Here is a 24,607-nt window from a genome sequence, read left to right as displayed (position 1 = left end):
TGAAAGGTGATCTAAACTTATGATGGAAAATATGAGAACAAAAGAGTGATAAGGTCACAAAGAACGAGAGAGAGAGAGAGAGAGAGAGAAGAAAAACATAGGGAAGGATATACGTAAGACTGCTCTCTTTTTCATCACATAGAATTTTTATGTGTTTGCATTAGACTTGACTACTACTGAACTTCATGGCAGAGTGGAAAAGTGCCTTCCCTTTATTTCTCTTTCCTTCACTGGCCCTCATGTCTTTTGATATAGAACGTCACCATGAAACTTACCCAAATTCCCCCTCTGTATTTGTTCTCTTTTAATGCATGCCCTATATCTACAATAAGAGTCGATATTCCACAAAGGGGGAAACATAATATAGCGGACAGAGCAGAGGCCTGGGAGGGATATGTATCTGGCATGGAAGTCCAGCTCCAACATTAACTGATTATCTTTAAACCCAATGCCAATTCTGCTGAGTCTCAGATTCATTTTTCAGGAGTGAACAATAAGGTCTAACCTAGAAGGTTATCATTACAGTGTCTGGAACCAGTATGTAATAGCTGTTCAGTAAAATCAGTGCATTCTTTGTCCTTTTCCTGACCTCGAGGGAAGAGGCCCTATGTTTTTCTTTTCTTTATGTCACCTGGATATTTTCAACAACAGTAGGTGAATAATAGGCAACAACACATTGTACTGAAAATATCCCTATGTTGCTTTTCAGGACAACGAATACTTCCTTCAAAACAATTTCCTGAGATAAGACTAATTTTCTGCTGAGCAGATACCCTCAGAAATCTGGAGGGAAAGGACAGACTAAGTGGAATGTAAGTTAAGGGAGACTTACTTCCATAACAATGATGAAGGTCATCTTGGCAGCAAGGACGTGCCAGTACTGCATATTATGAAAATATTTCTGATCATCTTCAGGAGGATATCTGTAATCTCTGTACCTGAAAAACAGAAGTAAATGCAAAAAATTAGCTATTGCTTCACATAGAGACCTAACATAAATTCTTATCATTTCTCTAAAGAGATACTTTTAATTGACTACAAAAGTCAAGTCATAGGAAGGTAACTGCATTCTGATACATCTCATTTTTGCACATATAAAAATCATGGCCTCATGTTACTTTTATATAGTTTGGTGTAGCAGGAGACACAGGTGAAACTTCTGTCCTGCCCTTCAAAGTCAAATTTTTCAAAAGAGTCAGCAAAATGCTTCTGTCTCCATTCGCTCTCTTCCTATTCCTTAACACACTTAGTTCTGTCCACCACTCCACTAAAACGCGTTGTCTCCTGTCATTAAACTGAAGAAACATGCTAATTCTTTTTTGATCTTTTGAGAACAGGACTTGATATTGTTGACTGTTTCTATTTTTTTTTAAACTCTATTTTCTTTTGGCTTATCTGACACTGCATTGTTTTTATTTTTCTTACTATTCTTCTGGACTTTTCTTAGTGCTCGACTTTGTATGCCCACTGTTTTCTGCAAAGTTACTAGGCATTGATGTTCTTCAAAGATTTAGTCCACCTAGGAAGTGATGAAATCAAGAAAATGGACACACGGCCATGCTCATAAACACCATACTATGATTCCTTTATATGCAGATCTAAAATCGAATAATGGTTTGGCTACCTGTATGTCTACCAACATTTTGCTGTCTCTTGCTGTTTCCCAGAAGAAGTAGCTTGCTTAAGGTTTAAGTTAAGTGGTCTTGATGTACTAGATATATATTATATGTATAATATTTATGTACTATATACATAATCTTTATGTCATATATATTTATCATATACAATCTTTAAATTAGATTAAAAAGACCCTCACAGCACAGGACATGCTGAGTAATGGAAACAGGTTCACAAACCTAATTTCATGCTCTCTGCATGGAGGAAAACTTTTACATGGGACAGATGGTGAATTTATCATATTATTTCTCCTTTTCTCACTCTATATCTTTTTAAGAACATATAGTTATATTCAAGTAGGCTTAATGCAGATATATGATCATGGTGTAAATTCAAATAGGTTAAATGCAGATATACTATGATCATGCTGTATGATCTAATAGATATTATATCGTGGGGCCAAGGGGCATTTGTTGGTGAGAAATCTCTCCAATAAATTTAGAAAATAAGAAACAATTCAAAATTGATTCTATTTTTGTTCATAATATCCTTTTACTTTTGGCGTTTCTACTTTTCCAAATCAGATCAGTGAAGTCTAAAATCGATGCACTTTACCCAGGAAATTTATTGCCCTAAGTAAATCCTTTGTATCTCAAGTCATGGGGGAAATGGAGAACTTAAAAACACATTTTAAAAAGCAAAATTAAAAGCTAAGAAATTAAGAGGAAACCTGCAAGTGACGAAGTCTCGTTTTTCTGAAGGTGCAGTGTGGTTTGGAAAATCAGCTATAAGGAATGTTGACAGGCTGTCATTGACATATCCTCTCATGGGCTGGGTGTCATCCGTCGAGTAGGCATAGTAGTAAACCAAACGGGGAATGATGTCTGATGTAAATGCCACAATAAAAGCCTAAAAGACAAAGCAAGAGGGAAATCTTGAGCTAACAATCTAGTTTTTTTTAAAATGTCTGATTTGCATATTTCTCCATTCCATATGGATGCAAGTGATTAAAATGTTATTACAAGTTATGTTAACATAGGAGTCCTTGGCTTGCAACATGAAATAGTCCTTTCCAAGTTTGTGATCAGTATTCCAAGACTTCCCAGCTAGAGAGCGGCCATGATGAAAACTGAACCTAAATGTTTCTGGCTCCAAAAACCATGCTCTTTCCACCATGCCTTGTTATTTCTTACATCTGTTTCACAGAACATTTACACCGTCCTTAGCCAAATTCATTTGCCTGAACCAACTCCATAAGCTGGGATCGTGAGTGTGCACACATCCGTGCCTGTGTGTTCATGCCCTCGCACTGGTAGGTGGTGGTGGGGAGGCGATGGAGAGAGAAAACCATGCGATGGTTAATGTCCCACAGTTCAGTGCAATTAATTTCAATATTTGATTCTACAGGAATGGTTTTCCATCCTTCCCCAAGCTCTGGAATGGTATAAATACCATGTTTCTTTTTACCAGGTAAGTCCATTTAAAACCATCTGGCTCTGCCCTCTACATTTTTAGTGGAAGGTTCTTTAGTTTTGTTAAAGATTTTATTTATTTGTTTGAGAGAGAGAGAGAGTGAGAGAGAGCATGAGCAGGGGGTAGAGGGAGAAGCACACTCCCTGCTGAGCAGGGAGCCCAGTGCCCATGGGGCTGGAATCCAGGACCCTGGGATCACGACCTGAAGTGAAGGCAGAGGCTTAATCACCAGAGCCACGCAGGCTCCCCTTAGTGGTAGCTTTAAAAAAAAACTTTTAATACTTTGATAGCTACTGGTCCAATCAGGTTTTCTACCACTTACTGAATAAACTTTGGCAGTCTTTATCTTCTTAAAAAGGTGACAATTTCAAAAATAGATTTTAAAATTTATTGGAATAAAGGGACATATAACAGTCTCACAATTTTCTCACCTGTATCTTTTTTTTTTAATTTTTTCAATTTATTTATTTTCAGAAAAACAGTATTCATTATTTTTTCACCACACCCAGTGCTCCATGCAATCCGTGCCCTCTATAATACCCACCACCTGGTACCCCAACCTCCCACCCACCTGCCACTTCAAACCCCTCAGATTGTTTTTCAGAGTCCATAGTCTCTCGTCATTCATCTCCCCTTCCAATTTACCCCAACTCCCTTCTCCTCTCTAACACCCCTTGTCCTCCATGCTATTTGTTATGCTCCACAAATAAGTGAAAACATATGATAATTGACACTCTCTGCTTGACTTATTTCACTAAGCATAATCTCTTCCAGTCCCGTCCATGTTGCTACAAAAGTTGGGTATTCTCACCTGTATCTTATAACTTTTCAGAGTTCAGATTTTCAGACTTCTGTTTATTTTATACGTCTTTTCAATGAACCAACTCTTAATTCACTTAGGAATTATACTGCTTTTTATTTGTTTTCCAATTTTATTATTTCTGATTGTATCTGTATTAATTTTTTCTTACTACTTTCTGTTGATCAGTTTTATATTTTCCTTACATTTATGAACTCATGCTCAGCTCCTGCTTTCAAGTCTTCTTTTTTTTTTCTCCCAATTTATTTATTTTCAGAAAAACAGTATTCATTATTTTTTCACCACACCCAGTGCTCCATGCAAGCTGTGCCCTCTATAATACCCACCACCTGGTACCCCAACCTCCCACCCCCCCCGCCACTTCAAACCCCTCAGACTGTTTTTCAGAGTCCATAGTCTCTCATGGTTCACCTCCCCTTCCAATTTACCCAAATTCCCTACTACTCTCTAATGCCCCTTGTCCTCCATGCTATTGGTTATGCTCCACAAATGAGTGAAACCATATGATAATTGACTCTCTCTGCTTGACTGATTTCACTCAGCATAATCTCTTCCAGTCCCGTCCATGTTGCTACAAAAGTTGGATATTCGTCCTTTCTGATGGAGGCATAATACTCCATAGTGTATATGGACCACATCTTCCTTATCCATTCATCCGTTGAAGGGCATCTTGGTTCTTTCCATAGTTTGGCGACTGTGGCCATTGCTGCTATAAACATTGGGGTACAGATGGCCCTTCTTTTCACGACATCTGTATCTTTGGGGTAAATACCCAGGAGTGCAATTGCAGGGTCGTAGGGAAGCTCTATTTTTAATTTCTTGAGGAATCTCCACACTGTTCTCCAAAGAGGCTGCACCAACTTGCATTCCCACCAACAGTGTAAGAGGGTTCCCCTTTCTCCACATCCTCTCCAACACATGTTGTTTCCTGTTTTGTTAATTTTGGCCATTCTAACTGGTGTAAGGTGATATCTCAATGTGGTTTTAATTTGAATCTCCCTGAGGGCTAATGATGATGAGCATTTTTTCATGTGTCTGATAGCCATTTGTATTTCTTGATTGGAGAAGTGTCTGTTCATATCTTCTGCCCATTTTTTGATGTGTTTGTCTGTTTCATGTGGGTTGAGTTTGAGGAGTTCATTATAGATCCTGGATATCAACCTTTTGTCTGTACTGTCATTTGCAAATATCTTCTCCCATTCCGTGGGTTGCCTCTTTGTTTTTTTGACTGTTTCCTTTGCTGTGCAGAAGCTTTTGATTTTGATGAAGTCCCAGAAGTTTATTTTCGCTTTTGTTTCCTTTGCCTTTGGAGACGTATCTTGAAAGAAGTTGCTGTGGCTGATATCGAAGAGATTACTGCCTATGTTCTCCTCTAAGATTCTGATAGATTCCTGTCTCACGTTGAGGTCTTTTATCCATTTTGAGTTGATCTTTGTGTACGGTGTAAGAGAATGGTCGAGTTTCATTCTTCTACATATAGCTGTCCAGTTTTCCCAGCACCATTTATTGAAGAGACTCTCTTTTTTCCACTGTATATTTTTTCCTGTTTTGTCGAAGATTATAAGTCTTCTTTTTTAATAATAAAAGCATTTATTGCTATGAATTTTTCTGTAACTGTGGTTTTAGTTCATTCCTATTGGTTTTCATCTTAATTAATTGCTTTTTATAATTTCAATTTTGCTTCCTCTTAATACAATAAAGCTTACTTAGAAGTGTGAATGTTAGTGGGTTAGAGTTTTTTAAATTATCTTCATTATCAACTTCAATTTTTATACCATTTTTATATGTAAATCTATATGGTAAAAATTTTTGCTTTGGGGGAATTTAGTTTCATTATCATTTTTTAATAAGTGCTCCATAAACATAACATGTAAATGTTGTATATTCTCTATTTGTAGTATAGAACATCAGGTACAATTAAGCTTTAACTGTGTTATTCAAATATTTTATGTACCATTACATATTTTCTATCTACTTTGTCATGTGTTATAAAACTGTACCATGGTATTTCAAGAACAGTGGTTTTACAGTTTTCCTTGTATTTCTAAGAGTTTGCATGTCATAAGTTTCTCTTTGTTGTTTGGTGCATAAAAGTGAGGGGTGCCTGGGTGGCTCAGTCAGTTAAGAATCTGATTCTTAATTTTGACTCAGGTCTTGGTTTCTAGGTCGTGAGATCGAGCCAGGTGTCAGGCTCTGTGCTGGGCATGGAACCTGTTTAAGATTCTCTTTCCCTCTCCCTCTGCTCCTCCCCCTGACCTCTATTTACACACATGCTCACTCTCTTTCTTTAAAAAAAAAAGCGTAGGGATGATGTATCGTTATGGACTGTCACCATGATGAAATCAACATAGCTAAAGATTTAGTTAAGCATCATGTATATCTTCCCATTGCCAAGAAAACAAAATGAAATACAAAGCCGCCCAAGCAAAATGGGCCCACTTACGTTAGTTGCCACAGAAAGGACAGCCATTCCATAAAGAATGTCTTGCCAAACACCTATGCTGTGAGCTTTAGCAGCCACGGGTCTCCTATACTGAGTTGTAAGTTTCCAGGCATCCACTCGGATCTCTATAATATTATTCAAGAGAGCAAGAAGAGGAGCCAGAGGAAAAGAGGCCACAAATAATGTAACAAATCCAAACTGGGTAACTGTAGGAAAAAAAAGAAAAATGAGTGAACTCATTATCATGAAGGAGTAAAGGGGGAAACCTCTGCCCAAATTCCGCAACGTCCTCCTTTTGGAGGGATCTACACCAGCAAAACACTCCAGGCCTCTTTCCATTGGCCCACTTCCTCCTCCCCACTGGAAGCATAGTGACTTAGTTACTGGCTAGCACAGAGAGGAGAAACTGGGCATATATAGCTCAGTTCTGTCCTCGCTGTTTCTTTTGACATCTGCTTGTCTGAAGAAAGCATTTCTTCTTGTTAAATAAGAGATTCTTTTTATTCTTCTTAAAACCCAGCCTTTTATTAGGGGCTATGTTTAGGTCGATGCTGGTCTAGTCTTTACACTGGTAGTGACACATTAGTGGGGTAATCAAGTTCTTCTATCTTGAGGAATCTATGAGATCAGGGAGAATGTCTGATTCATTTGTGTGTTTCCAAGAGCCAGCGTGTGTTGACATATAAACATACTCAACTACAACAGTGTACACGCTACACTGTTTGAGGTTTGAAGGTGCTAACAGATGAAAAGACAGTGCAAAGGAAGATGCTTGAGAATAAATCATAAAATGAATCATTTAAAGCATTACAAACATATATAAATTATATGTGGGCCAAGGAAATATAACACAATTTTCTGGAAAGATGTATCTGTTTAGGTCCTGGTCCTCTATACTATCTTGATATCTTTCTAATAAATTTTATTTTCCTTCCTCATTAAGACTTAACACCTATGTAAGTTAACTTCTCTTCCCATTTTTGTTTTATTTCCAACAACAACTGAGGTACAAGCGTACATTCAACTGGCAGTCTGGGCTTCCCCCATAAGTGGAAACCATATAATAAGAGATACAGGAATGGCTTTCCACTGAAGGGAGAGAGGAAGGTGCTTCTACTAGTCCTTTATTTTTAGATGAATCTCAAGTGTTTCTGGATTTCAACTCTTCTCACAAAAGTTTCTCAGAAGAATTAGTCTTGCCACTTTACAACCCAACTGAACACCTCTTCAGAGGAAGCATTATGTAGAAACAACTTGAATTTTCTGTGTTCAAATCCCACATTTTACTTAAAATCTTTTTGGCGCATAGCAGAAATTGACCCATCCTAATTCCAGTATCCTCTAAAACAAAATGCAGTGAATGATGAGTTCTCTGTGGAATGTTTCAAGATGCCATAACGTACACAAGACATCCACAATAAACTAACTCAGCTGTACCTCAGTAAATGGTAGTTAATTTTCTTATGAAACTTTGATTTCATTTTTTAATTTCAGTGATAATCGCTAATGCATTTATGAGCAAATGCATTTGATACACAATTAATTAAAAATTGGAGCCTTATCACCCCATAAAGCAAGGACTACCCAATTTTACAACCAGTTATATGAAAGAGGCTGCTCTCAGTTTGTCCTAAATGTACCTATTTCATTTCAGGTATCTCATGTATCTATCACAGTGGAGAAACCAGTAGCAATTTCAGGTCACTTTTTCATTCCACCATGCTTTCATGGGCCTTAAGAGTCTTTTTTTTTTTTTTTTTTTAAATTTATTTGACAGAGATCACAAGTAGGTAGAGAGGCAGAGAGAGAGAGAGAGAGGGAAGCAGGCTCCCTGCCAAGCAGAAAGTCCGATGCGGGACTCGATCCCAGGACCCTGGGATCATGACCCGAGCTGAAGGCAGCGGCTTAACCCACTGAGCCACCCAGGTGCCCCGGGCCTTAAGAGTCTGAAGTAAAGCAAACTGTTCTCCTTAATTTCATCACAGAAGCAGAGAAGTAACTTCAGAGGAAACATTTATGTAGACTTTAAGAGAAGTCTCCATCATCATCCCTCCTAAAATTTCACCTCAAAAATCTCTTCTCTGTTCAATCCTTAGCATTTTTTTATGCATTTCTTGTGTTCAACGTGAACTCCCCCACACAACTGTTTTTAGCCATCTTCTTTTCAGCCTGAAATAAAGGACTTACTCTAAATGTATGTTAGACTCTGGAAATGTCTATCAACTTAATTCATTCTCTGGGCTGTAAGTGAGGCAAACAGGGGAACTATACAAGCTAATCTGAGAGACGAGTTTAAAAAAAGTGATACTTCCTTTATTTGGTTCAACAATCTTAACATTCAATTGACAGGAAATATATCTCTAACACGGGTGCTTTGAAAACTCAGCTTCATTCTGCATTCTACCTAGTAAGGAATACAACCATCCACCTGTCTTTTTATCCACATTCCAACAGTTTATTAGACACCTACTAGGTACAAGGCAGGAAGAAACATTAAGAGCTAAAAAAAAAAAGAAAAAAATTACTTCACTCAGACTGACTATGTTTCAAGACAGTGGTTAAAACTTACCTGTTTCTAAGTACTCATAGAAGAGCCCAAGAGATCCAAAAGTTTCGAGGTCATGATCCTGCTCCCATCGACTGTATAGCTTTTCAGAGTTGGTCCGAGCTTTTCGACGTCTCCACCAATTCAGAACCATACTATTGGAAGTGATAAAAGTAAATGCATGATTAGAATTTAAAAGAAAGTGGTCAGAAAACGAGGGTGTTAGATCTAGAAATTGGTGGTGAGACGGGTTAAGTAACTTAAGATCACAGAGCAAAGAGAGTATAACTACAGCTAAAGTTAAATTAAGAATCTAGTGTTTGAGGTCAAAGCTCTTTATTGGTGTGTTAAGAAAATAAGACTACCCTGACTCTCCCCATGGAAATACATTTACTCAGAAATAGTTCTGTTAAAGAGCATATGGAAGAGAGGGTCACCATAGGACCACTTTTGTTCCATTTATTTTACTAACCTTTAAGTTTTCATGATACTCAGAAGGATGCTCAAGAAGTGAGAAATTGGTTACAAGAGAAAATATATAACAAAGGAAACATAGAGGCCTATCAAACATATGAAAATAAATGCAATAACCCTAAGCAAAATATTACCTAACTAAATTCCATAGTATTTGAAAAATAATGTATCATGGTAATGTTGGAACACTTTAGGAACAGAATGTTGGAACACTTTAGGAACATAAAGGGTTTTTTTTTTATTAGAAAAGCAATCAATGTAATAAATGACATTAACAGATTTAAGCAGAAAAATACAAAATTATGTTGACTAATAAGAAAAATGCATTTGATATATTTTGAGCACCTAGTAAAACCTATTGATGACAGAAAAGCAGAAAAAGAAGGAAATTACCTCAATATAATAAAAAACATCTGCCAAAATCCTGGGGCAAATATCATTCTGAACAGGAAAAACCTAAAAGCATTCCCTTTAGAATCAAGAACAGAGTAAGACTTCTTATTCAAGAATCTATTAGACACAGCAAAGGAAACAACTAACAAACTAAAAGACAACCTAGTAAGTAGAAAATACCATATCCAATTGATTAATATCCAAAATATATAAAGAACCGATACAACTCACCACCCAAAAAACAAATATTCCAATTTAAAAATGTCAACATGAACAGCCATTTCTCCAAAGAAGACAGATAGATGGCCAACGGACACATAAAAAGATGTTCAACACCTCTCATCATCAGGGAAATGCAAATCAAAACCACAATGAGCTATCACCTTGTATCCATCAGAATGGTTAACATCAAAAACATAAGAAACAATAAGTTTTGGCAATGATGTGGAGAAAAGGGAACCCTCTTACACTGTTGGTGGGAATACAAACTGGTTCAACCATCGTGGAAGACAGTATGGAGGTTCCTCAAAATGTAAAAATGGAACTACCCTATGATACAGTAAATGCACTACTGGGTATTTTCCCAAAGAATACAAAAACACTAATTCAAAGGGATACAAGCACCCCTATGTTTATTGCAGCATTATTTACAATAGCCAAATTATGGAAGCAGCCAAAGTGTCCCCTGATAAATAATTGAATGGATGAAGAAGATGTGGTAGGGCACCTACGTGGCTCAGTTGGCTGAGTGTCCGAATCTTGATTTTATCTCAGGGTTGTGGGACTGAGCCCCTCATTGGCTCCACATTCATAAGAAGCCTGCTTGAGATTCTCTCCCCCTCTCTTCTTCCTTCCCCCCAATTTATTTTCTCTTTCTGTCTAAAATAAATAAATAAATCTTTTAAAAAAATGATGTGATATGTGTGCACACACACACACACACACACATACACACCATGGAATATTATTCAGCCATAAAAAAGAATACGAAATCTTGCCATTTACAACAATGGATCTAGAGAGCATAATGCTAAGCAAAACAAGTCTGCGAAAGACAAGTACCATAGGATATCACTCATATAATGAATTTAAGAAACAAAACAAACAAAGGGGGAAAAAAAGAGAGGGACAAATAAAAAACCAGACTCTTACCTGCAGAGAACAAACAAATGGTTACCAGAGAGGAGGTGGGTGAAGGAAAAGGTGAAATAGGTGAAGGGAATTAAGAGTACACTTATCTTGATGAGCACTGAGTAATATATGGAATTATGGAATGACTATATTGTACACCTGAATTGAATACAACACTGTATGTTAACTACATAAATTAAAATTTAAAAAGTCATCTTACTTGAATAAGTAGCACTATACCAAGCAAATGTTATGAACTCATGGTCAATTTAATAAAAAATTTTCTGCAAAAACAAAAAAAAAAAGACTCTATAGGAGATCTTAGCACAGCAAGATGAAAAGAAAAAGGCAAAAGAATTGGAAATGAGAAGAAGAAATCTCTGATTCAGAGTATGAACAGTAATGTGAATGAAATGCCTGCTTAAAAAACCCAAACAAAGTTCGATAAGAATTATTTTAAAAAATGGAGTTTATCTACATATTTTATTCCTATATACCCATAAAACAAGAAAACATAATTTTTTAAAAGATACCATTTACAGCAGCAACTAAAATTGAAAGTACTTTTAGATGGATTTGACAAAAGATCTGTAAGACCTATATACCTAAGTTTAAATCTCTTTACAGTCACTGAAGTCCAAAATAAACATTCATGAAATAAAAAGACTTGGTATTATGAAAATGCCAGTTGTTTTATAGAAAAAATGAAATGTAATTTCAATAAAAACATCAAATATTTTTCCATATGAGGTCTGGCAAGCTGTTTCTAAAATCTGTACAGAAAGACAAAAGACAAAAGATAGCCAATATATTTCTATAGATAAAGAATAAGTTGGTAAGACTTGACCCACCAGAGATCAAGACTTACTATAAAGCTATATTAATTAAGAGAGTATAGTATTGGTACAAGGATAGACAAATCCTGTAACAGAATGGAAACCTAGTACTAGCCTTGCACTTGCTATATGGCATAAGGTAATATTGTAGATCATGGAGAGAGGGGAGGAGGAACTTCTCAATAAATGGTAAACACAACAATTACATATATTAATATGTACGTGAGAAAGAAATTAAATTTGAACTTCAGATCAAACACAAAAATCTTTTCCGTGTATATTCAAACCTTAAAAGATAAAGACAATAATGTTAAAATGTTAAAAATTTAGAAGTATATGAAAATATCTTTTTGATCTTGGGGTAGGGAATGATTTATTAAATAAGACGTGAAAAATGTTAACCCATAAAAGAAAAGATTGGTAAATTCTACTGTATTAAAAGTATATTCTTTTATCCATCTATACTAGAGGTTCTGCAGAGAGTACACACACAAGGGCACAAGGGTACACTGCAATGTCAGAGACATTTTTGGTTGCCACAACTGGGGAGAGGCTGGGCTACTAGCATCTAGTCTGTCTAAAGTCCAAGCATGCTGCTAAACCTCTTACAATGCAGTGGACAGCTCCCTACAACAAAGAATTATTTGGCTCAAATTTTAATAGTGCTGGGGTTGAAAAAAAATAAAGGGACAATACTTGTGTTCGGATAAAATAAATGTAACACATATGACCAAATCCCAAACAAAAGCACTGTCACCAGAAGTAATAAAGTATTCCTACAGATCAATTAGAAAAGGATAAATCGGTAGAAAAATGGTTAAACAACACCAACAAGTGTTTCATTGAAGAGGAAACACAGTAGCTAAAACTGCTCATTCATGTTATTAGTGCATGCAAAGTAAGACCAAAATGAGACATCATTTGTACCTTCCAAATTTGTAAAATTTAAAAGACAACATTAAGTACTATAGTAAATGTACATTAAAATGAACATTTACATGCTGCTTATATCCAAACTGAAAGAGAAAGGGCACAGAACCCCCCGATTTTTCAGACAATATCAAAAAGATGGGCACAGATGGAACTGGAAAAACAAAGAAAAAAACTCACATTTTTACTCATTTCTGGAAAATTTTCAGCAACTACTAATTCAGAGAATTGGTAAGAAAGAATTGGTGAGAGAATTTTTTCCTCCAACATTACTCAATTCTCTTTTTCTGGAACAACTAGTAAGTTAGCATGGAAGCCTTTTTATGTAATATAGCTTCCTGTCACTTCAATTTTTTAAATCTCATTGTCACTCTGTTGTATTGTACAATGTGGGAATTTCTCAGTACTATTTTCCAATTCATTAATTCATTCTTCAGTTGTGTCTAATCTGCAATCAATGTCATCTACTCCACTGTTTATTTAAAGTAACATGTTTCATTTATGTAGAATGGGTTCTTTTTTATATTAATTTGTTCTTGTTTCATTTATATGTTTTTAATTAAATTATTTCCTGACCCTTTAAAATAACAGTATTACCTCCTTTTATGTTTTTAGGCTTTGCCAGAATCTTCTAGCTAGAGTTAAGTTCACTTTCTAAAAACCGATTTTGCTGGCAGCCTTTGTAGCGCAAAATCTCATCAGCAGTTTTAGAACTTTGGTTTGTAGGCTTAATTCTACTTGCTTCTTTTTTCTTTTATCTCCCTGAGTGTCTCTTTTCCTCTGTGAAGATTTACTCTCCCTCTTGTGTTTGGTTTAGAAGTTATCCCCATTCTGCCCTCCAGGATCTCAATCTAGAGTTAGGACTAAGATAATAGTTTAGAGTTATTTCTCTATGGAATTGGATGTGGTTTATCAAATACTCTTTGTAGAGATACATCATGTTCTTCCTTTGTCAGCACATGAAATAGAACCCCAGGAGAACTACTGAACTGTGGGGAGAGGTGGAAGCAGAGGAGAAAATTCTTTTCAACTGTCTTTCATGAAGAGGTGAGAATAAACCCAATTCCTAACCTCAAGTACTGTTACATGAGCCAAGCCCTGTCTTCTTGATGCTGTCACTTTCTAACTAGGAGCCCTGCAAGATGATAGGCTTATGATTCTCTCTCTTTTTATTCATGGAAATTTTCAATTTTTATTTGAGATCAACTGTCATTTTGGTTTTCTCTTTTTGTAACGTGTCTATTATTGTCATGCTTTTGGAATAGAAAGCAATACCTTCATATACCAAAACTTAATTCATGACCAATTTTTGTGCCTAAGGTGCACAACACATGGATATTTTTATAGAGTTTAACTTTCAGTAATCTTGAGAAATAATAGACAACATATAGGATAATGTACAGAGGATAAAACATCCAGATTTCCCAGCGGAACCTCCATAGGAGAGGGGAATAATACCTTTTCCTCAATTTCACTCAAGCAATAAAAATTCATGTCTAACAGCCTATATTACCTCAATGCATTCCTGACTATTGATTAAAAGTGAGTTTTTGTTGTTGACTCAACCATTTGCTGACAATGACACCATGATAATCACAGAATTCCATCTTCTTCCAGAGGAAATCTCTCATGGTTACCTGACTCAAGAAAAACTTGTAAGTTGTACATACGGATAAATGGCTTCTTTGATATTTCCGAAGATCTGTTTTCCAGTCATTATGATGGTCAGCTGGGCTGTCAATTCTATTAGACAGCCTCCAGGGTCACACTAGTCAGAAGAAAGGAAAAAAAGAAAAGGGAGCGATGAAAGATGGATTTTTCCCAACAAAAGAAATCTTAGACCCAGGATCAGAATCTGAAGATTTTGATGGGAATGGATATTAAAGGGATACAGATTTTAAGTTCAATAGTTTCAAGCAGGATAACTAACCAGTTACAAGGCAGCTGCATCACATTTGGATTGCTGGGTCTCATTCTTAGAAGATCCTGACTCTTTCTGTTGGGGGTCAGGGGTAGGGTTGTTATTTTCTCCATGTGATTTGGGTGCAAGGCAGGTATGGAAACCATTGATGTGGTCTAGCTCTATGACCCATGGTGGAGCCTTCCTGCTGTACTTCTGGAACGCTATCGCTCATCCTTGGCAGGAAGCCTTCAGGAATAGAGAACTCACTTATTCCATTCCATAGCTCATATTTTATTCCTAAATAATAGGCACAAAATAACTCCTTGCCCAAAAGGAACTGGGAAGTCTACCAGACGATAGGATGGTAAGACAAGTACTCTCTGTGGAGAGAGCTGGTGTCTTACACTTCTCTGGGATCTTGATAAAAATCCGAGTTACTGCTGGGCACACAACAAGTATTTAGTTAATACTGAGTTCCTGAAGCCACAAGCCTCTTAAGACAACTCTTACCTCTTCACTTCTCCACGCATGAAACAAATATGTGTATTTTCCGGGATAGCCCACGAACTTCCCTTTAAAGAAAGCTACGTAGAAGCAGGACGAGTAAAAATTCACAAACTGAAACAGGAACATTTTCAAGGTAAGACTGCTCTCATATTCCTGATAAGTTCGAGGAATTTCTGTTAAGTAATAAAACACCAAGGTTAAATTATGCACTTTCCTGTTTCTCCCTCAATTCTGTATTGCATGGGACAAGTCACGTTATTAGTCATATTATTCTGAGAGCCTGTTGAAATACGAGTCAATCTTGTCCTAACAGACCAATATTAAGTAACAGTTTGTGCTCAGTTTTCTGTTAAGAGGCTTTGTATTAATCTAATCACTGGAGAAGCCTAAGAAGCAGTTATTACTATACTTAGATGGATAAAATACTTTGCCTGGAGTCACACAGTCAGAATATGGAATTCAAACCCATACCAGCCTGGAGAGGCTAATGCTTACCCTGGTACACTGTATGATATCCTGTAAACATTACAGTTCTCTCTCTGTCTGTTGTCAATCAGGTTTAAATAAAGTAAAGGACATCTGCAAGGACAGAGGGTGATTTCCAAACTAAACTGTGTTTTCCTCTTATGAATTAATGCTTATATCAATTTTGAAAAGAATGTCATACAATTGGTGGCAGTAATAATACACTTTCTCTCTCCTTTATTTAAAATGCAGGATCATGGGACGCCTGGGTGGCTCAGTTGGTTGGACGACTGCCTTCGGCTCAGGGCGTGATCCTGGAGTCCCAGGATCGAGTCCCGCATTGGGCTACCAGCTCCATGGGGAGTCTGCTTCGCTCTCTGACCTTCTCCTCGCTCGTGCTCTCTCTCACTGTCTCTCTCTCTCTCAAATAAATAAATAAAATCTTTAAAAAAAATAAAATAAAATAAAATAAAATGCAGGATCATGATCTAACATTTAGTGAATTCCAAAAACAAAAAAATGTTGGATTCCCTTCACATCACAGATAAGCATCAGGAGGTGTGAAAGAGTCAGGGAGCATATTTTTCTGAGCTGATGATCTCCCAGCAGCATAAGATGTTCTAGCCAAAGTGGTAACAGTTTCAATGATACCGAAATGGTAACAATATTATTCTAAAGACACAGAGAATTCCTCCTTTTTAGAGAAATTACTTGTATTCTTACAAAATCTCTAATGTGTATTTAAGTGATTTTTCTCACTGAAATCTCTGATTTTTTAGTGCTATATGCTAGATTTATTTTTTAATAACAAAAAAAAAAAAAAGAAAAGTTGAGTGAGAACTACAAATCTGAAGATAGCCTTTAATGAAAATTGTTTCCTAGCGCAAACTCTGGTGCTGAATGAGTAATGTGCTCTTCCTGGTTACTTTTGGGTGCAGGGATGATATACGGACTTGGAGGAGGGACCTGCGCACTCAGAGGAGAAGCTGACGCGTGGACTGAGGTCTTGATCTCACTTCCAACTTGCCGGGGGTGCTCCACACCCCTCTCCCTGACTAAATCTCCCACTTTGTGACTCCTTTACTGTCCCTCATGGATATAGGAGAACTTTTAATAATTTAAAAGGAAAAGAGGGGCACCCGGGTGGCTCAGTCAGATGTGTCTGACTTGACTTTGGCTCAGGTCATATCAGGGTCATGATCTCAAGCCCCATGTAGGGTTCACCTTGGGCATGGAGCCTGCTTATGATTCTCTCTCTCCTCACTTTGCACACCCCCTCCACAGCATGTGTGCATGCTCCTCTCTCTCTCTCAAAATTAATTAATCAGTTCATTAATGAAGGAAAATAATCCAGGGTCTAAGACCCATGACAACGGAAAAGAAAAGTATTACATTTTAGATATATTCAGGAGGAGCTGATTGTTTTGTTTTTCCCACAATGATTTTCAAAAGCAAATCCCTTCCAAAAACCATACACATGAAATAAAAATTATCCGTGTCTTGAGAAAAGTGAGGCTTTTACTTAAAATTCAACTAGCCTGATCAAGGGAGGATTAAGAATACTCTGAAAGATCTACTGAGTCCTAATTCTTCTTTTTAGTTCTTTTTCTTGCTTGCACCATAATGGGTCTAAATGTGGCTGTTAGGGTATTCTGATTACCAGTCTATGTGTCTACCTATAGAACAAAACTGCCTTAGCAGGTGCCTTTAAAAACTGCCTTTAAAAATGACAGGTGTTGGTGAGGATGAGGAGCAAGGGGAACCTACACTGTTGGTGGGAATGCAAGCTGATGCAGCCACTTTGGAAAAAACATGGAGGTTCCTCAAAGAGTTGTAAACTGAGCTACTCTATGACTCAGCAATTGCACGACTGGGTATTTATCCCAAAGATACAAATGTAGTGATTTGAAGGGGCACGTGCACCCAATGTTTATAGCAGCTATGTCCACAATAGCCAACCTATGGAAAGAGCCCAGATGTCCATCAACAGATCAATGGATAATGAAGATGTGGTACATATATATAATGGAATATTATGCAGCCATAAAAAACCTGAAGTCTTGCCATTTGCAATGATGTGAATGGAACTAGAGGGTATTATGCTAAGCGAAATAAGTCAATCAGAGAAAGACAATTATCATATGGTATCTCTGATACGAGGAATTGGAGAGGCAGGGCAGGGGGTCACGGTGTGCAGGGAGGGGAAAAAAATGAAACAAAATGGGACTGGGGAGGGAGATAAATCATAAGAGAATCTTAATCTCAGGAAACAAACTGAGGGTTGCTGGGGGGTCAGGGGGAGGGATAGGGTGGCTGGGTTATGGACATTGGGGAGAGTATATGCTATAGTGAGTACTGTAAATTGTGTAAGACTGATGAATCACAGTCCTGTACCCTTGAAACAACTAATACCTTATATGTTAATTTAAAAAAATGAACTCCCCAGCGGATGGTCCAAAATTGATGTATAGCACTGGTAGAATATTTTTTCAGTGCCACACAGATGACCTGGCCAACTTACCCATTTTTGTAATCCATACAGATATCTTTTCATAAATGAAATTCAAGATCAAGATGACGATAAAGTTCAAGCAGGATCCACTGAGTGATGTGGTTATCTGGGGAGTGAGGAAACTTTTGACATGCTTAAAGGATGCTTCACTTTCCATAAAGCTAGCAAATGTAGCAAACACTGACAGGCGGTACACAATCACAGCTACCATACAGGCGATGACAAGGGCCATCTGGAAAAGGGAAACAAGGAATCAGTCACTCTGGTCTCTATCTCTGCCATGTGACCCATCTGAAACATACTACTCTCTTCATCTCATTATGTTAAGGTCAGCCCCTCTGACTTGGGAAGCCGACCAAGCCAGTCTCTCTCACATAGATGGCAGGGAAAGAACACTGGCAAGGCAAAAGGTTTATAGAGAAGACAAGACCTGTGCTTGTAGCTGGGTGAGTCTAAAACAGTTGAGTAGCCATTGCTCATCCATCATCTGTCCAGCATTGGAGAACTAGGCACAAGGCCAAATCCTGCCTGTGGCCTTACTCACTCTTGAATGGTTTTTGAGTTATAAATGGCTTTTTGCTGCCTTTTTTAAGGTTATAGGAAAAAACAAAGATGATTACATGCGAGAGACTGTCTGTGGCCCATAAAGCCTAAAATACATGTGGCCCCTCCACAGAAGACCGTTGCCAAACTCTGCCCCAGGTTGTAGTTAAACAGGTAGTGTGAAGACCATGTACTTTCCCAAGAAGGACACATTTAGAAATCCCATCTCATTTCCCCTCAGAATGTTGCATTCGTGTTCTGATATGCGTGGTAGTTTAGATATTTATATAGATGCTACATAAATTTTAAGCACTTCCCATATTGCAAAAACCCAAAGATCTGGGGAAGCCTTTACCTTGATGATTGGAAAACCTGACTGTGAAAGTTGAGGGACTGAATCAAATGGAATGAGTGCTAGAAATAACAGATAGAATAATCTTTCTGGAACCACACTCTAGATTATTTCTCAAGCAGTGCCCTGACTTGATTATTGCTCTATTATTAATGAAGTATTATTTACACTATCACTTCTCCTCAGTGACTGTTATATCATCTAAGAAAACACACATTTAAAAGAGAAAAACCGGGTGCCTGGGTGGCTCAGTGGTTTAAAGCCTCTGCCTTCAGCTCAGGTCATGATCCCAGGGTCCTGGGATCGAGTCCCGCATCAGAGAGCCCACTTCTCCGTCTCTCTCTGCCTACTTGTGATCTCTGTCCATCAAATACATAAGTAAAAGCTTAAAAAAAATAAAAGAGAAAAGCCAATACCTTTAACTAGAAATGTTAAAGATAAAAAATTATGGGATAATACGAACTATAAGGTTAAACTCTAGTCAACAACTGCTAATTATTTATTCTTCAACATGTTAAGCTCTGATGGGTTTAACACTGCTTCTTTTCCTTAAAATTCAAGGCCAGCTGTGAGAGGACCCACATTTGGAAAGTGGAGGGTGGGAAATAAATTGTGGTGGTGGAGGAATCTGGTAGCTAAAAGGCATGGAAAAAAAACCCGACTCCCTCACAACGGGACTCGCTAATTAAATTCTTCAAGTAGAAGTTGTACTTTCTTCTATTTATTTCAGCAAGAAAATAAATTTTGAGTATATGCTTTTTTTTTCTTTGCATTTTGTGTATATATTTTAAGTGGACATAAAGATAAATCAAAGGTTCTTTTTTTTTTTTTTTTTTTTTTTTTTTTTTTTTTTTTAAGGAAACAAAAACCAAACAGTCTGCAAATGAATCTGTTGCATGTGCTGGTTGCTGGGGGAGGGGGAGGGGCAGGCACTCAGATGAGGCACCGGTCTCTCCCCGAGCTCTTCTCGCAAGGTTCAGTTGTGGCACATCCATGTGGGTCACCCTTGAGTTTATATATGAGCTCTATTCAAAATAAAAAGACAGGGGATGGGGAGGGGAGAGAGGGGCTCGACAGCCATGGCAGATGAAACTACGGAGGTTATCCTAATAAGACTGCACATCAAGAGATGAGAGCAGGTTCCCAAACATGCTCACCCAAAACGTCACTGTAGCTCCTGATAGAAAGTACCATGGGAGACGACTCCACAGTGGCATGTACGGTTCCATCTCCTGCAATTTTGAAGAAATCACAGCAAAATTCAAAATCTACCCTCAACGTTGGGACACCAAGCAGTAGTCAAAACCACAAAACCCAGTCAGAGTAGAAACCTCCCCGAGTCCATGACAGCTCATGGGCAGCTACATTCTAGCCCTGGTTCCTTCCCTTCAGGGCTCTCAGGTGAGATCGTTCACACATGATAGGAGCCATGACGGATACATGCTGTATCCTCAGGGCTGAATAAGAGTGGTGTTCAGGGCCTGGGAGAGAGGAAATGATGTCAGAACCCAAGAGCTGCTGCGTAAGTGGACATGCTTTAATGATACTACAGCTTGCTTCTAACTGAATTGAATCAAACTGCACTGCTCTATAATTGCTGTATATGATATTAAACGGGCACCATCTTTATATTTACAGGACTGTGTTCTTCTGACAGTTCAGGGGACCAGGCTTTTTTCTATCTTGATGTTCTTCTAAGCCATTAACAGAAGATATTCATTATATCAGCTGAATTCTTAGCTACATCAAGAAGCAGTGAAATCTTACCCCACCCCCAAAATTGCCATAGAGTAAAAAACAGCCATCAGCAGAAGCAGAAATCTAAATCATGTAATTCTATCTAAAGGATAGGATTTTTAGGGAGGATTATTATACCTGGGGGATTTTCAGGGAAGACTAAATGCAAACAGAACTTGACAGGCAGAACAGCTGTCCAAAAGCTCTACTGAATGTGTGTGCATGTGTGCACGTGTGTGTGTCCGATGTGTGTGTGTGCACGCATGCTTTTTGTGCACATGTGTGTGTATGTGTGTGTGTGCCCATGCATGCATGTATGTGTTCTCAATACAGACTCAAACGTGAGGGCTCTGGCCATACTGACCCACTGAAGAAGCCCTGCAATTAAGTCAGAACCTTGATTTCAAAACCATTCAAGTGGATGATTCACAGCCAGTCCATTCATACTGTTTCTCAGCTGGTTTCATATGCAAACATTCAGGACCTCTGGTTTTTATGGCACTAATTTTAGGCCTGCTTTTAGTTTCCTTTTTATACCATGAAATATTAATAGATACACATCATGTCACTATCATGGCAAGTCTTTTTTAATATGTTTTCTTAATGTCAGACAGCCACCCAAGTTGTTAATATATTGTCTGAGGCATTTTTCCCCTTTGCTTACTGGATTTTTTTGTAATGTCTCAGTGAAGTCAAGAGATGCCTAGTGAGTGCACGGATGCCTAAACTGTGAAGATAATTTTGTGTATTATACAACAAGTATAGTGTCCTGAACAGAATGGGAAATTCTGCTAGAGAGATTGTGTTAGAGACATATTCTGTTCTCCCTTTAACAGCTTTGGGCCACACAGTGATTATGGTTGATGGAAAGGTAGGGACGCTAAGAATATGCGGTCGAGTCTGGTCTTTGAAGGCAAAGTACCTTGTATTTTTCACATTAAAAAACAAAAAACAAAAAAAAATGAAGAAAAAGCACCAAGAAGTCAAATTACTCAGTCGACAACATATAGGTGATTTGCCAGGGAAGGATCCCCAGACTTAGACATTGCCGTACAGACACTAGTGCAATGATCTTCCCATTCTAATAAATTAAAAGAGACTAGGTGAATAAAATTTGGTCTAATAAAACAATCACTCATAAGTTCACTATCTTAAAATAATACTATTTTAATTTTGGTGTATTAACTTAGTATCATTTATGTGTATATATATTTATATACTAAATCCATTGGATACACATTCTTTTCCATTTTCCTTTTATTTAAAAAAAAACAAAAAAACAAAACTGTCCTTTTATTTCATTTGTTACAAAACTATGTTATATCATGACATGATGCTTTGTATTTGCTACACAATCATCCCATGGCAGAGAGGAGCAAGTGTAAATGTAACAAGACAATCCGTGAATTAGTATTCACTGAAGCTGGGTGACAGGTGCATCCTGGGTTTCATTATACTTCTCTATCTACTTTTTTTGTATAGATTTGAAATATGTACAAGAAACAAGGAAAGAAGTTTGTAAGATTTCTCTGTTGGAAAATATTTTAAAAGCAAATTAAAGCATCCACTATTATTTGTGTGGTGGCCCAGAGCGGGGAGATGAGAGATGCTGGCGGTCAGAGCGCTGACCCACCTTAGTCACCGCATTCATCTTCCTGTGTTTACACATTGCTTCAAACTCCGGTCTCAGCTGAAGCTGTTGCTGTTCCTCTTCAAAGTCCACCAGGTCCCACTCATATTCCATTCTGGCCTGTCGCTGTTTCCAAAACTCCAAGAACAATGTGACTGTAGACAAAGAAAGGCATAAAAACAGCTGTAATCAAGGGATGGAGAATAAAATGCATAAGAAAATAATCTGGGTTTTTTTTTTTTTCTCCACTTAAAAAAAAATGTTGGTTGAATGGTGGTTCTTCTGTCACTACTATGTTGGCTTAATAACATGAGATAACACTGATGTAATTCATGTAAAAACTCAAGTCAATTTCGTAGCAGTCCATGCAAGATAAACAATTTCAGGCACATTATTCTCTCTTCATTCAAATAATCTGAAGTAATATTAAACTTACCTTTTTGCTAAAGCCTAGATTTTGTTTGCATTTTTTTTTCACTGAAATCATTCAAGCAATTATACCAGTTTTTCAGGCTTAGGTAAATTTAAGGAAAACATGAGAGCCATTCCCATAGCACAATCTCTGTCTCTCTGTCCCTGTCTACCTCTCTCTCTCTTTCTCTCTCTCTCTCTTTATATATACATATAATTTTTTTATTAAATTGATTTATTTACTTTCAGAAAAACAGTATTCATTATTTTTTCACCACACCCAGTGCTCCATGCAATCCGTGCCCTCTATAATACCCACCACCTGGTACCCCAAACTCCCACCTCCCCGCCACTTCAAACCCCTCAGATTGTTTTTCAGAGTCCATAGTCTCTCATGATTCACCTCCCCTTCCAATTTACCCCAACTCCCTTCTCCTCTCTAACACCCCTTGTCCTCCATGCTATTTGTTATGCTCCACAAATAAGTGAAACCATATGATAATTGACTCTCTCTGCTTGACTTATTTCACTCAGCAGAATCTCTTCCAGTCCCGTCCATGTTGCTACAAAAGTTAAACTTTCAATTGCATCATAACATACTCACAGAAAAGTACATAAAACAAACCTGTAAAATTTAAAGAATTTTCACAAAATAAGCATTCCCATGGAACAGCATCAATATAAAAAAATAGAACATGACCAGTACCCCTAAAAACACATCTTATGACTCTTCTAAGATGTAAGTATAACTAGTTTCCTAGCTTCTAACATCAGAGAATAGTTTCACCCGTCTTTGAACTTTTCATAAATGGTCACATAATATAGGTAGTTTTTGCATTAGGTTTTGTTTAGGTTCAACTTTTCTTGTAAACTGAATCCATATTGGTGTGTGTAGTAAAAGTTCATTTATTTTCATTGCTGCAGAGTGTTCTATTGTTTAAGTAAACCATAATTTTGTTTATTCTTGAACTCATAGATGTTTGGATTATTGCCAGGATTTTTGTTATTACAAATACTGTTGCTGTGAATATTCTTGTACATATCTTTTGGTGGGCATATGCATGCCTTTCTGGTATATATATAAGAATGGAACACTAACACAATCAATATTAACATATAATTTTATCACCTGTGATTCAAATTTTAATGTTTCATCTGACTCATTCCCTGACTACTTTTATTTTCTTTAATTTTTTAATTTTTAATTTTTTTTATTTTTAAGTTTTTAAAAATAGGATCTCTACCCAGTGTGGAGTCCAACATGGGACTTGAACCTACAACCTTGAGATCAAGTCCTGAGCTGAGATGAATAATCAGACACTTAACTGACTGAGCCACCCAGGTGCCCTTTTTCTTCCTTTAAAAAAAAAAAAATTATTTTATTGTAAGAACAGCTAACCTGCTTTGTACCCTCTTAACAAATTTTAAGTCTATAGTACTTTATTGTTGACTAGAGGCATGAGATTGTACAGTAGCTCTCTAGAAATTATTTATCTTATAACTAAGACTATACGCCCTTTGATTAGTTACTCCCCTTTTCCCTCATTTCCACCAACCCCCAACAATCTCCATTCCACTCTCTGATTCTATAAATGTGATCATTTTAGATTACTTCATGTAAATGGGACCAGGAAGGATTTCTCTGTCTGTAACTGGCATATTTCAAAGATCATAATGTCTTCAAGATTCATCTATGTTGTCATGTATTTCAGAATTTCCTTCTTTTCAAGGGCGAATAACATATCAAATGTATATACCAATAGTATATATACACATATATATACCAATAGTATATATATACACATATATACATATGTATATACACATAACACATTATATATATATATATATATATATATATATATATATACATACATGTATATAT

The 24,607-nt window shown here is 37.2% G+C and overlaps 1 protein-coding gene across 1 annotated transcript in view; it reads right to left on the bottom strand.

Moving 5' to 3' along the window:
• Window positions 1-24,607, bottom strand: part of ANO5 (anoctamin 5) — a 102,440-nt gene that overhangs the window by 5,632 nt on the left and 72,201 nt on the right. The window contains exons 13-21 of the mRNA XM_044258970.1: window positions 22,315-22,466; window positions 20,102-20,176; window positions 18,059-18,281; window positions 15,076-15,245; window positions 14,333-14,430; window positions 8,923-9,053; window positions 6,354-6,559; window positions 2,348-2,526; window positions 833-938 (exon numbers count right to left, since the gene is read on the bottom strand). Of these exons, the coding sequence (XP_044114905.1) occupies window positions 833-938; window positions 2,348-2,526; window positions 6,354-6,559; window positions 8,923-9,053; window positions 14,333-14,430; window positions 15,076-15,245; window positions 18,059-18,281; window positions 20,102-20,176; window positions 22,315-22,466 (1,340 nt within the window). The remainder of the gene's footprint in view (window positions 1-832; window positions 939-2,347; window positions 2,527-6,353; window positions 6,560-8,922; window positions 9,054-14,332; window positions 14,431-15,075; window positions 15,246-18,058; window positions 18,282-20,101; window positions 20,177-22,314; window positions 22,467-24,607) is intronic.

This window comes from Neovison vison, chromosome 7 (genome assembly GCF_020171115.1).
Source record: "Neovison vison isolate M4711 chromosome 7, ASM_NN_V1, whole genome shotgun sequence".
NCBI lineage: Eukaryota > Metazoa > Chordata > Mammalia > Carnivora > Mustelidae > Neogale > Neogale vison.
This window is presented reverse-complemented; position numbering and strand designations above follow the sequence as displayed.